General features: G+C 41.0%; 1 protein-coding gene across 1 annotated transcript in view; it reads right to left on the bottom strand.

Annotated features, from left to right (window-relative positions):
• The window catches only part of maml2 (mastermind like transcriptional coactivator 2), a 48,174-nt gene extending 37,363 nt beyond the window's left edge, over positions 1–10,811 (bottom strand). Inside the window, exon 1 of the mRNA XM_028573926.1 lies at positions 9,380–10,811. Within this exon, the coding sequence (XP_028429727.1) occupies positions 9,380–9,841 (462 nt within the window). The 5' untranslated portion in view covers positions 9,842–10,811. The remainder of the gene's footprint in view (positions 1–9,379) is intronic.
• Positions 10,812–13,991: the final 3,180 nt, after the last annotated feature.

Raw genomic sequence — 13,991 nt, 5'->3', positions numbered from 1 at the left:
GGAGAGAATAAACTAGAACAATATTCACATTTAACAAGCTGGAATCATAGAATGTTTGTTTTTTTCATAAGAATATGACTCAAGCCGTTTAATCGATTATTGAAATAGTTGGAGAATAATTTAATAGTTGACAACTATTTGATTAATCGATTAATCGTTGCAGCTCTAGTTAGGTAAATTGTCAATTTAACACCCTTTTGACTAAACTAATTCTATTTCTTTTCCAACTATCATAATATACAGTCTACACAGTAGCATATCAGAAGAAATCATGAAAACAGTGTACTGTGACATTTATTACAGTCTAAATTTAGGTGTTTGTTGTTACAAAAACTTTCATTTAAATAATAGAGGACATTTAAAATACATATTCCCCACTCAGAACTGCACTACGCATAAGTAGAATAGGATTGTGGCTGTGTTTAAACCATACCTTGGAATGAGCACTAATCCCTAATAGCAGGAGGAGATTAGCAGATGGCTTTACTACAGTATACGGAGGCCTATCTTAATGTCTTTTAATCAGAGCACTGTGAGCTGCTCGACTCATCTCACAGCTACAGTGTATACAATGAGACACGCTTAATCACATCAGGCTTACAGTGCAGTCGTGCTGTCAATAAACAGCAGCCGCAGCCATTTCAGTCCTCCCTAAAGGCGACTTCATTCAGCAGACCAACGGAGAACCAGCTACTCCGAAAAAGAAGAACTCTAGCCTTCCCATGACAACATGGATGGGATCTGTGCATATGTGAACATGGATCCGTGCTGCACCCATAGGGTTGGGTAAAGCTGTGGGCTTCACTGTGGGTGGCCCCCATGGACCTGGGCTAATTGTTTCACATCACAGGCGAGCCAGGCTGAGATCAGACCACCGGCAGCTCCGATTCAGGCAGTTCAACAGCCAAACAGGGTATGCCAGGAAGCACTTACAGTGCACACCCCAGCCCACACACACACACACACACACACACACACACACACACACACACACACACACACACACACACACACACACACACACACACACACACACACACACACACACACACACACACACACACACCATCCATCATACATGACCACCAGAGAGTACAAGGAATCTATTTTTCTCCATGCTATTTGAGTAAGCTGTCAATCCACTGGTCAGCTGGTAGTTACCTCAGCCATGATGAATTAACTAAGAGGTATGGTTGTTATGTTTCATTGTCACAATCAATTGTAACAAAATGTACTTGAAATGTAAATACAAAAGGTGTCACACAAAAATTATACTGAGAGCGAAATACTCTCATAATGAAAAGTGAAGTGCTGTACAAGAAGTGATGCATTTGTTGTGCTTAAAAAGAATAATTAAATAATGTCATAGCAGAAATTGACGTTCTGCACATTTGCCTTGATTGACCATAATCTGCAGCCAACGGCATTGTGAAGTGGTTTGCAACATTTTTGGTTGGCGACCCTCTTTCTTTTATCTTAATCATTTCTAAAGTCTGGAAGAGGGAAATATCAAAGAAATGGTAAAAAAAAGTCTTAATTTGAGCAAAGTCTGAAAAAGAAAACATCTTTTTTGTGTGTGTGTGTGTGTGTGTGTGTGTGTGCTTTCCTCCCCTGTTAAAGGAGAAATGAGGCGCAAAATGAACCTAGGGGTTAATAACACATGTATACTGAGTCAACCGTTCTCTGGGATGTGTTTTCATGCTAATCAAATGTGACCAGTTTCATCACAAACCGCTAATTAGCTTATAGCGCTAGTCTTCGGGCCACTGGTATAGTAGAAAGAAATCGCTATTTTATACTACTAACAAGGCTCAAAATAGCACAACACTTCCACAGTAGCATAATGAGGGTCCCTTCATGTAAACCGAAGCATGGACAACTTGTAACTTCTAAGTGTACAGACCGTTTATTAAAAAGATTTTTTTCACTGCACAATCTTGGGAAAACAGTCACGATGAGTCGAACAACGAACGCTGTGTAACCAGTAACCAGTAACATAGCTCAAGCATGGCGTTCGTTGTTTGACTGATGGTGACTGTTTTCCCAAGATGGCGCCTGCGTGTATACGTAAAAGGTACTGTAGGCTACGGTATTGCGTTATAAGCTAATTAGCGGTTTGCGCTAAAACTGGTCACATTCGATTAGCATGAAAACATATCCCAGAGAACGGTCGACTCTGTACCCATGTGTTATTAACCCCTAGGCTCATTTTGCGCCGGATTTCTCCTTTAATAATATTGCAACCTATCCAATTTATATTGCAACCCTTTTGTGGGGGTCCTGAACCCCAAGTCGGAAACATCTGATCCGTCAACAAAAGTACAACTGACCGCAGTTGCCAGTTTTGACCTTTTGTACAGGGTGCTGCAATTGTGCCAAACACATTAAGCTTAAAGAACATTTTGGCATTGTGCCTTTATTGTACCTTTATCCGCTCACAGTAGACAGTGACAGGACACATAGGGAGAGAGAGGAGGATGCGTTTTTCCATTCCATGGTACCTGCTCGACTCTACTCTACACTACTCGGCTCGACTCGGTGCTCCGTCCTCCATTTTCCATTGCAGATTTAGTACCGCCTCATGCCTGAGGCGAGCGTGGCTGGTCGTCACAGCAACGCCGCAGGAAACTGCCGTGACGTAACGCAGAACGTCGAAGGTGTGTTGTTTTTGACTCTCGGCATGTGGCTGTTGCCACAGCCAGAAGACAAATTTTGTTTCAAAAGAAGCTGGAGGCAGCAAAAAAAACACTAAACTATTTAAAAATGGCAGGTTTGTTCAGGACACCCTCGTCTGTCGCTAGCAATGATGACGCAGTGATTAGTGACGATTCTCTCTGGCCAATCAGGAGTCTGCAGGTTTTCACATCACCTTTTGGTATCGGATCAGCTCGCTTGGAACCTGGACGGAGGCGATACTAAAAAAAGTACCTGTTAGCAGGTACCAGGGACTTTTTTTCATAAACGCCAAAAGACTAAATTCTTCAGCCAGATTCGAACTGGGCACGTTGCGAGGATGACCAAGATCCCTTACACTAGGGCTGTGCAATTAATCACATTTTAATCGTGATTACCATTTTGGGTCCTAATGATTACGACAACAGTAGTAATCAAGAAAAACTATTTTTTTGTACATTACGTTTTGCAAGTCAACTCCTATTTTGTCTTGTGTTCTGAAGGGGCAAAAGGTCCTGTTACAAGTTGGCTCCTGCCGGAAACGTATTAAGGGAAATTTCACAGTTCAATGTGTGTTTACTGTTGGTTTGTTTAACAGTTTCACTATTTTTTAAATTCAATAATTGCAACATCTTTCCAAAAGTCAGTGAGTAATCGTGTTAAATAATCGGGATTTCAATATTGACCAGAATAATCGTGACTATGATTTCTTTCCATAATCGAGCAGCCCTACCTCACACGCCGGCTTTTTATAAAGAGCTGCTGCCGTGTGGTAGTTCCAAGTGGGCAAACAGATCAGCATACAGAGCACTTTCTCTGCGAGCGCATGCTGCTCTAGGCCTATAGTTCTCAGATCTGTCACTAGAACAAGACTGGGAAATAACAAAATCCTCCCAGTGCACACAGGACTGTTAATCACCAGGCATCCCTCGCCTACTGCTTTTTCAAGGCCTGTTTGACGTAAAGTAAACACGTGCAGGAAATGTATTCAGTGGCTCTAAACATTTATATGGGGGCCTTGTGCTTCAAACTGTTTCATGGCCAGCACATCTTTCAAGAAGGTGCTTAGTGAGCCATTTGTTAAAGGCATGATAATAGGGCATGACAATGCATGGCATGCTACATGCAGCAAGGCTGTCACTGTTTGTTAAGCCTTTAGTTTGTGTACTCGATCTGTGCCGCTGATAGACAATGTAAGATGGTTGCTGAATACTGATCTGATGAAACTTAATGTCCGTACATTATAATACAGGGCTAATGTTTTCTAAGCCCATTTCTGTGCTGAATGAATCTACTGATACACGTATGAAGGGAAAGATTGGAAAACCGGTTGTGGAACAACATAATCGAATGAATCTATGAGTACCCAAAAGCTTTCGATGAGTTCTCGCGCGCATTATGGAAAATCATTTTCTGAGTGGTTGGATAAAGTCGGCTCTCATCCCTTTTTTCTTTCCCATTTCTCCAATTTCATCTAAAAGAATATCCTTTGTTAATCTGGTCTCAATGAGCACCGTTGTTAGGTGCTGCTCACTCTGCACTCCCAGCCAGTCATAATCCATTGTGTTGTTTGCCCCTCACTTGGTGTACATTTCCATCGCAAATTCCAATGTGAACAGTCAATAACATGCACAGATGTGGCCATTGTAAAAGCCTTACTTTTTAATTCAGAAGAATGTAGTATGGTCAACTACTACAGCACCCCATGACCAGGCGCGGATTAATGCACAGGCTACGTAGGCTGCAGCCTAGGGGCCTCACGTGTGCAGGGGCCCCAGATTGGCCAGACAATTTATTATTATACTTTTTTTTTTTTTTCGGCCCATAAAAGTGTTACGCCTAGATCGGCGGCCCATTGTTTTTTTGCAATTGACTCTGGGCTGGCCAAAAAACACTTTAGTCAAAAATATCACATAGACTATTTTTTTCCATACACCCCCTACTTTCACATTGAAATGGACTAGTCCATAACGGTGTGCGGCGCGAAAGATAAACACACAGTGACAGGAGAACTCAAACAGAGACGAAGCAAGACGAGTCTAAACGCGAAAATTAAACAAAGTTACCCGAGCGGCTCAAATAAAACAAAAAAGATGCCGATAAGTACTTGGCAACGCTGGCAAGAATGACAAACTTTCTTTACGACTACTGTTGGGGATACAGACATGATGAACAACAGTCCAAAGCGATGAACATGCCGCTACAGTAGCAGCTGTGAAGTGGCGCGAGGTAAGGATAGCGTTAACCAAGACAATGAAGAGGACAACATATCTTTAAACAGCTCCCTCTTTGGGATTTCTGCCTGCATGCAGTTTCGTGTGTGCATCTGCCAGGCTAGAACAGTGATAGAGATCATGGAGAAGAAACGCAAAGGAGGTGCAGAGAAGCTGCGTGAGAAAAAGAAAAGCTGCCAAATGTGTCAAATGGACAGACAAGTTTTCGCCAGTAGCAGGACCTCCATCAGCTCCCGTGGCAGACGATAGCGGTGCTAGTGTCGGCTACAGTGACATGTACAGTGAGGAGGAGACTCAGGAGGAGAGGGACAGAGATGAGGGAGTGGGGCTACAACCTGCGGTAAACACAACTCCCCTTAAAACACTTAACCCTTGATACAACTGAGCCAAAAAAAGTGGTGGACAAACTGTTGATGATAACACTACAACAATAAAAGAAATAGGCATGCTATACTGTATCATTGCATTAGTTTGGCTAAGTGCGCGGGTATCTGAGTGTTGACTGATCATTTTCTCACCGTTTTATTATTAATAGGCTATATTAGCCTGCCTTTCATTCAACAAAGTAGCCTACATCGTAATAATAAGCAAAACACCACCTTAAGGTTCATCAAACTTTAAACTTGTGCTTGTGCATTTGTGTCCTTAAAGTAGCCTAGATAAATGTTGCACATTATGCACACTTTCTTAATGAGAATTGTAGCTTTTCTATCTGCATTGGCAGACAAAAACTCATGATAGACCTCTTCAAATTAAAGCACAGGGCCTCTTCAGTCATGAAAATATATATATATATATATATATATAGCTTGTTTTATGATTCATGAGGAGTATACCGTTTTATTGTATTAATAAACGGCACTTTTTTGAAGTATTTAATATCTCAACTCTCACTGATTCTTGCTTACTCATTACATGGCGTTAGTATTTTTAAGGAGTAGGAGTTGCTCTACATATTCAGGGGAGAGCAAAGATGGGGGGTATTTGTGATCTTCTGTGGTGTGCCGGTCTGGGCCAAAATGCCAGGGCCAATTTTTGGTCCCAGTCCGTCCCTGCTGCTACCTATAGCTCGGATCCTGCATGTGAATTCTAAAAACAATTCTAAAGGCGTGATGATTATGCAACAATATGTAGCCTACATGTTGTGCTGCTGTTTCATTATTGTTGTTAATAACATTGTTATGTGCTGCTGCTGCTGTTTTTATTATTTTTATTTGATTCACAGTTTAGTGTATTGCACAGTGGTTTGTGTCTCATTAATGATCAGTGGTGGAATGTACCTAAGTAGGCTACATGTACTCTAGTACTGTACTTGAGTCCAAATGTTGAAGTACTTGTACTTTACTAGTCTTTTCATGCCACTTCCTACTTCTACTCCGCTACATTTCAGAGATAAACCTAATACTTTTTACTCCACTACATTCATCTGTTACAGCTTTAGTTACTAGTTACTTTAGTTACTAGTTACTTTACACATTAAGATTACTGCACACAGAACACATGATGTTTGATTCTAAAGTAAACTAGCCGACAATATAACGGCTACAAGTCAGCTGAGATGATGAGACCATTAAACACTAGTTGATTGACAATAAATTTGTTTGGTTTGTTTAAAAAAATGAGGATTTTTCGACATTCAGTACTTTCACTTTTAATATTTCAAGTACATTTTCCTGATGATACTTAAATACTTTTACTTAAGTAACATTTTCAATGCAGGACAGTATGGTATTAGTACTTTTACTTAAGTAAAAAGATCTGAATACTTCTTCCACCACTGGTAGTGATGTTGTGATTTTGCCTGAGTAAAGCTGGGTATTCTGCACTGATGCAGATGCTGTACCTGTTGGTTTATAAAGATAAAAGTGATTACCAGCTTGCTGTTGAACTGTGAATCCAGGGAATTCTGCTGCTTTGCTGTTTAGTTACATTTCCATTGTAAATGTTTTGGTGCTGTGGTGGCAGAGGTTAATATCTGGTATTCTTTCCACTTACATCTCTCTTAATGTTAGTTTTATGATGTAGTTTTCTTATTTTACCTATGTGGTGTGGTGGTAATTGGTGCGTGTGTGTGTGTGTGTGTGTGTGTGTGTGTGTGTGTGTGTGTCTAAATAAATTTTTCCAGTAAAGTGCAATGATTAAGGGGGCTCACATAAAGAGCAGCCTAGGGGCCCCTGACCACCTTAAGCCGCCCCTGCCCATGACATACTTGAAACACAAGTTGTACTCTCGGATTATAAAAAAATATATATGTACGATTATTTTCTTGATTAATCGATTAGTTGTTTGTTCTATAAAATGTCTTAAATGTCTTGTTTTGTCCGCAACTCAAAAATATTCCGTTTATTAACACAAAGGAGTGAAAAATATTCACATTAAAGAAGCTGGAATCCCAGAATTTTTTCATAAAAAATAAACTCCAACCGAACAATCGATTATCAAAATAGTTGATGATTAATCGAATAGCGGACAACTAATCAATTCTTTTTTTAATCTTTGCAGCTCTAATTTTTCAGTATTTGGTTGCGAGAGTTATTTGACACCTTACTTACTACTTACTACAACAAATTCCAGAAAGAACTCTGCAGTGTTAATGCTGGAAAGATGCTGTATAAATGCATTGGCGGGGGGGGAGAATTTGTGCAACGGCTGCTGTTCTGCTTCACCCAATCATCATGAGTTGTGAAAAACATATTAACCCCAGGGTTGATATAAACATGTGCGCCAGGACTTCATTTCCTCCTCGCCCTCTTGCTGCACTCATCAGTTTTATGTAGAACACGCTACTCCAGAGTCAACGTCAGGAAAAATGAAACAGTACATGATAATGATGTTCCCTGACCCCTTTTAGACAGTCAGTATAATACATGATGTTGTTGTTGTCTTGCGACTCATCATGTTCCGCATGAAAACTAAATATGTGGAAAGCTAAACGGCTCTTTGTATTAGCACTATAAATCACGGAAAGATCGACTTTCCTTGGATGTGAAAGTCTCCATCCAGGCTTAAGCTAATACAGTTGCGTGACATGTAGAGGCTATCCCGTGCTCACTTCTAGTGCTGACAATAAATGAACTGACAGAACATCATCGCTGCCCTTTTATGGCTTTACTGGAAGAAAAAAAAAAATATATTACATTGTTTATTTTTCCATCCAGCATCTCAGGCAAATCTAGAGCAGGAACATCTGCAAGCTTTCACCCTTTTGACATTATATTGAAACGCTGCTTGGGAAATCATTCATAGTCTAGATGCTGAACTCCCCCATGCCCAATGAAAGAAAAACAACAAAATAAATCTCGCATCTTACTGGCTGTGCCCTTAACAGATGCCGTGCAGGAAGTCAGTCCTATCAGCACTAGCAGGCACACAGAAAACCCTGCTGTGTTTTACGGTCGACTTTCCCAACCCTGCGTTCTTTGCAAGGCTCTCTATTCAATGACAGGTAGCATCCTCTTGAGGGTTTGTTAATCGGTGTGACACAAAGGAAACTGACGTATCTGTACTGCAAAAATGAGATAATGGTGCATATGAAATGGGTTCAACAAGCCACGGAATGCATCTGCATCCATCTGTTTGGATCAGCTGCACGGTACAGATGCTGACAAGGTTTGCGGTAAATGCAAAACATCCCCATGGCCCAATGACCCCAAAACAATTTCCTCTGAATGGATCACTTTGCAAACAAACTTTGTGATCCTGTATCATCCCATCTACTTGCAGGGCCTCTTTAATCAGCAAAACCAGGAACCCAGAGTTTATTACTCTGGTTTTAAAACAAGGCCTGCCTGTTGTGCCATTTGGTCTGGATTTGGTTGTCCTGTAAGGTTGGACAGAGCCTTAACTGCTTGTTCATTAAGAGTCAGTACTTATTGTAATACAGAAACTATACAGCTCTCAGCTGACCGGCAGAAATAATGCTTTTAATTTCTCATGGTCTGAGTTTTGTTGTCCTGTAAGTTTGGGCAGAACTGTAACTGTTGAATGCTCTGATATGAATTGCAAGGAAGTGTTGTTGGTTTTTGATGGTTGTTGTCCTTTTTGAGATTATGAATAACATAAAAGCACAACTCTACCTGAAAGAGGAGTATGCCATTACAAAAAAAAAGAAAAAAACCTGCAGGAGACATCCCAACTGTGACATTTCGGGTCACTTAGGTCATACAGGTTTAAAGTTCTGCACCCGACCCATTACTGGCTTTTTACTGGTATGGGTTGCATGCATGTGATTGGCGATTAATTTATTGATAAACTGATACAAATAAACAGCTTATAATCCTTATCATTACAAGTAACAACAGCCTTATCATCCTCATCATCACTATGATAATCATATTCACCATGGTGTCGTTCTTAACACAAGCTTTAACGTCATTATCATACTCATCATCACATCATCTTTAGTAATATTATTAATTGCTGATCATTCATTACAGCCCCCCCCCCACCATCACCAATTGGGCCAAACTCACCGCTATGCGCGTGTTGATCTTCTGCTCGCCCTCTGAGCCCTTCTGCTCCCCGTTGGCCCTGCTGTACTCTGGAGGTTGCTGATTCGATCCCCGGCTGCCCTTTGCCTTCCGGGTCCCGGGCCCTTGGTGGACTATGTTGAGCAGGTGAAGCGTGCTCTCGTGCTCCCGGTCCGAGCTCTCGGCCTGGCCCCTCTGGTAGCGGTTCTCGCAGGTGTTGTGGTGCCGCCTGCACAGCTCTATGCGGGCGCGCAGACGCTCCACTATGGCGTTGTGCAGCTGCGGCACCGCGGAGCCTCTGGATGGGGCCACCCCCGGCCCGCTGCCGACCCCGCCGGGCACAGTTCCTAAACCGACACCCAACATGGGCACGAACGCTCCCGCGGCAGACTGAGCAGGGGTCGCCTCTCCCATGCCGTTTACACCGAGGTCCGCTGAGCTTAGATTGGACCACAGTACGGGCATGGAAGACAACGAGACGTATGGACTCAGCTAGGATCCCATGTGGAAAGAAAAAATACTCCACTGCACGCACAAAGTCACTCGAGAGACCTGCCTATGGCTGCCCGTTTGTTGAAAGATTGCACAATAATCCCGACAAACTGACGGGAATGTTATAGTGATGGGAAATATTCAAAGACACTTACCTAGAAAGTAAGATCAGGTCAGTACAAACTCATTCTAGGTTCCACAGAGGAATAAAAAAAAAAAAAAAAAAAAAGTCCCAATGTTGCAGATTTGTATTAGTGATTTCTTCCTCCCGAGAGTTATACTGTGTCAGCTTAGAATTAAAAACTGATATGATTTACACACATGAAAGGCTCGTGGACAGCTGGAATGAATCCACTCTTGCTTAACGACTGGACCTCTGCTCACGGATACATTACATTCAATAAGAAGCCCTCGGATGATTCAAAACCTTAGCACGCACAACTTCAGTTCCATCGATGGCTGCTATTAAGCTACCATGTCATCTCACTTTATCGCGAATGTGCCACACTTATTAAATAGTCAGAAAAGAGTAAGAATAACTAGACGTTTAAAGTGAGCGATTGGTCGCCAAAACAGGAGAATCTACCAACACACAAAAGCCCCTAAACTTCAACACTCACGGCATTTTGGTTTGGATTTTTTTTTTTTTTTTTTTTGTGTAGTCCTTTCTCTCCGTCTTTCGCTTTCCATCCGGATAAGAAGGATCTTGTTGCAAATTACGAGTCAAAAAGCACGCAGCCGAAACGCAGGGAGCCGTTGCATTAAACCGATTGAGATCCGTCTCAAATAGTCCATTGACAATCGTTTGTCCGTGTGGTGCACCGAGGCAATAGCGGAACTACAATACACAGACCCTCATTGTACGAACATTCCTCTTCTGACATGATCCACTCCGGTCGACGCGGCAGGGTCCTAATGCGCGCTCTAGTGGAGAGAAAGGGGGATGCCAGGCATGCACCGTGACAGCACATGGACAGGATCTCATTCATGTTTGATCAACAGCAATGGTGGAAGAAGTATTCAGATCCTATACTTATTGTCAGGGGTCTTAACGTTTGTTAAAGGGCCCCTCTGTTGAGATGGAGCAAGGAGCGGCCTAAGGCCTTTACACATACCTTTTTATGGGGCATACGATACTAAGCTATTAAAATAATAATCGTTAACATTCATATTTACACATCATGTTTTAATGTTAGAATGTGGCACAGGGAATCCTCGATCTGTGTATCTGTGGATGGCTACCTTATGGCTATCTACCTATAGGCCAGTAAGCCTATCATCAATGTAAAACTTTTTTTTTTTTAACTATCTTATAATTTGGAGGCCCCCCTGCAGCAACTCAAAGGACCCCCTAGGGGTCCCAGACCACCTGTTGAAGATCTCTGACTTAAGTCAAAGTACTAATACCACACTGTAAAAAGTAAAAATGTGAATTAAGTAGAAGTATGTAAGTATCATCATATTAAAAGTACTCCATGCAGATGAATCCTCCCATTTTAGAAAGTGTAAAGGATCCAAACAGTTAAAGTAAAGTAACTAAAGCTGTCAGATGTATGTAGTGGAGTAAAAAGTACAATATTTTTCTCTGAAATGTAGCGGAGTAAAAGTGGAAAGTGGCATGTATTATTTACTATTATTATACATTTGAGTAAATGCACTTACTTGCATTCCACCACTGTTCAACATGACACAAATGGTGCATGTGCAGCTAGAAGTAGCCGATGAAGCAGTGGCAGATTTGGTACAAGATATTTATGGTTTAAAAGATCTCCTTTTGGAACAAACTGGAACTTTCCTGCACATGGTCTGGGAGTGTGACCAGAAGGTGCATGAGTCCTGAAAATAAATAAATAGATAGATAGATAGATAGATAGATAGATAGATAGATAGATAGATAGATAGATAGATAGATAGATAGATTTTAATTGATCCCAAAAAAATGGGAAATAACGGTGTTGCAGCAGCAAAATATCAGACACACATACAGTATACATTAAATAATAGGAAACAATATAAATAATAGGAAACAATATACATAAAATAATAATTGAATACTACACGAGCAATATTTAAATATACAATTTGGAAATAAAATGTACAACTGTTTCAATAGATATAAACTTAATGTGCAAGTTGGGGAGCAAAAATGTACGCCTGTTTCACTAGTAATAATGATAGGATGTAGATAAACCTATTGTGCAAGGTTGTGCAAAGGTGCATTCAGTGCAGTTGTGATGTATATGAGTCTTATCTCACACTCAGTGATGAAGTGTTAAAAAGTTTCATTGCCTGTGGTAGGAATGATTTCCTGTAGCGGTCCGTGTGACATCGAAGCTGTCGGAGCCTCTTAGAGAGGGAAAACAACATCAGTAATATCTGATGTGATAGGATGTCGGGTTCCTACTGACCCGATTGTTTTGTTACTTAACGACGGCTCTAAATTACACCTGCGTGGCAGACAGAGGAAAATTTGGCTAGCCGGCTCAACTGCAACCAAGAAAATGATAGCTCAACACTGGCTCCCCCCCAATCGCTTTGTATAAAACAGTGATTGGCGTATTTTCTAGACATAGTTGTGCTTGAACTCTCAAACCATCAACTATCAACCTATGGAAAAAGCAAAGCAGCACAAATATTAGTCCTAATGACCTCAGCGCCGCAAGAACTAGCAGAGCGACTAGGCAAGGTGTGATTTCTGTTTGTCTGTTTTATTTTCCTCAAGACCGCAGAGGGCGGGGGGTTGAAGAGTTTTTGTTCTTGTTCAGTTTGTGTTTCTCTGTTCTGTATGTCTGCATATAAAAAAACAATAAAAAGTTGATCTAAAAAAACATTTATTTATTACTGGTTGTGGTTTGTCTGTTAATACAATAGAAGGCCTACAAAAGTTTCTTGCAGGCTACTCTACCAAAAGGCCGTACAGGAGAATAATATAAATATCACAATAATTAATTAGAATAAAACACACAGCACAAACTTAACTAGTTACACAGAGAGTCCTATAAAATGTTGGCGACATGGTGTCAATGCAGCATCAGATATACAGATATAATTAATCTCAAAGGACAATAAGGACATCCAAACTGCTTGTTTGTAGGAAAGTATTCACTTGTCAAATTCTGACACTGAAATTTAAACATTAAGACTGTCAAGTTACAAGAGAACTATCCCTGCGTCCCAATACCCATACTACCACACTATTTAGTATGCCAGAAAAAGATTTAGTATGTCCCAATAGATACTATATCAAATGCAGTATGCCACAAATACCAGGATGTCCCACTGCATCCGGTCAGATTCTGCAGTACGCAAGCCAGGATGTTTTTCTGGCTCGTTTGACCCACAATCCCTTGCGCAGCATATATGAGCAAGTGGGTCAAAGTTCAAGGCGTAATGTTGTGAAGAAGTAGTATGTGTGCATACTGCGTGTAACATACGTACTTTGTAAGGGCAGCTGCAGTTCTAACTAAAAGTGAAAAAGAAAAGAGTCTGAGATTTGGAACTCAGCCCATGTTTCAAGTTGGCGGTTGGTTAACCTCTTACTGGCACTGTCTGCTAACTAGTCTGTCAGCATGCAAGTCCAGTTCCACAACGCTGGACACACTCATTTACAAAGAGGGCACTCATGAAGCATACTAATTCTCTGTAAGCACTTTAAAGCAGCTGATTGGCTCCTGACATGCTCAAGTCCTTAATTTTCTGGAAACTGAGGGCGGCTGCTGAAATCTATGTGAACTGCAAGGCTTCTTAAAACTTCTCTTTTAATGTGTGTGTGTGTGTGTGTCATACAGCGGTTAACTGCAGACTTATTGTGTTCCTCAAAACCTAAAAGGTTAAGGTGGAAACGAATGTAGGCTACTTAGCACTTTTCAAAAAGACATTTTCAAACTTTTTGAATTTAGTTGTTTTTGCCTCAATTCAATTCAATTTTATTTATGGTGTCAAATCATAACAGAAGTTATCTCAGGACACTTTACAGGTAGAGTCGGTCTAGACCGCACTCTAGAATCTACAGAGACCCAACAATTCCCCCAAGAGCAAGCATTCATTATACCGCCTCTATAACTCATTCATTCACTGCTAATTTAACCCTTGTGTTGTCTTCGGGTAAAATTTGTCCCGTTGT

The sequence above is a fragment of the Perca flavescens genome, chromosome 3 (assembly GCF_004354835.1).
Source record: "Perca flavescens isolate YP-PL-M2 chromosome 3, PFLA_1.0, whole genome shotgun sequence".
NCBI classification, from domain to species: Eukaryota; Metazoa; Chordata; class Actinopteri; order Perciformes; family Percidae; genus Perca; species Perca flavescens.
The sequence above is the reverse complement of the archived record's forward strand: the minus strand, read 5'-3'. Positions and strand labels throughout refer to the sequence as shown.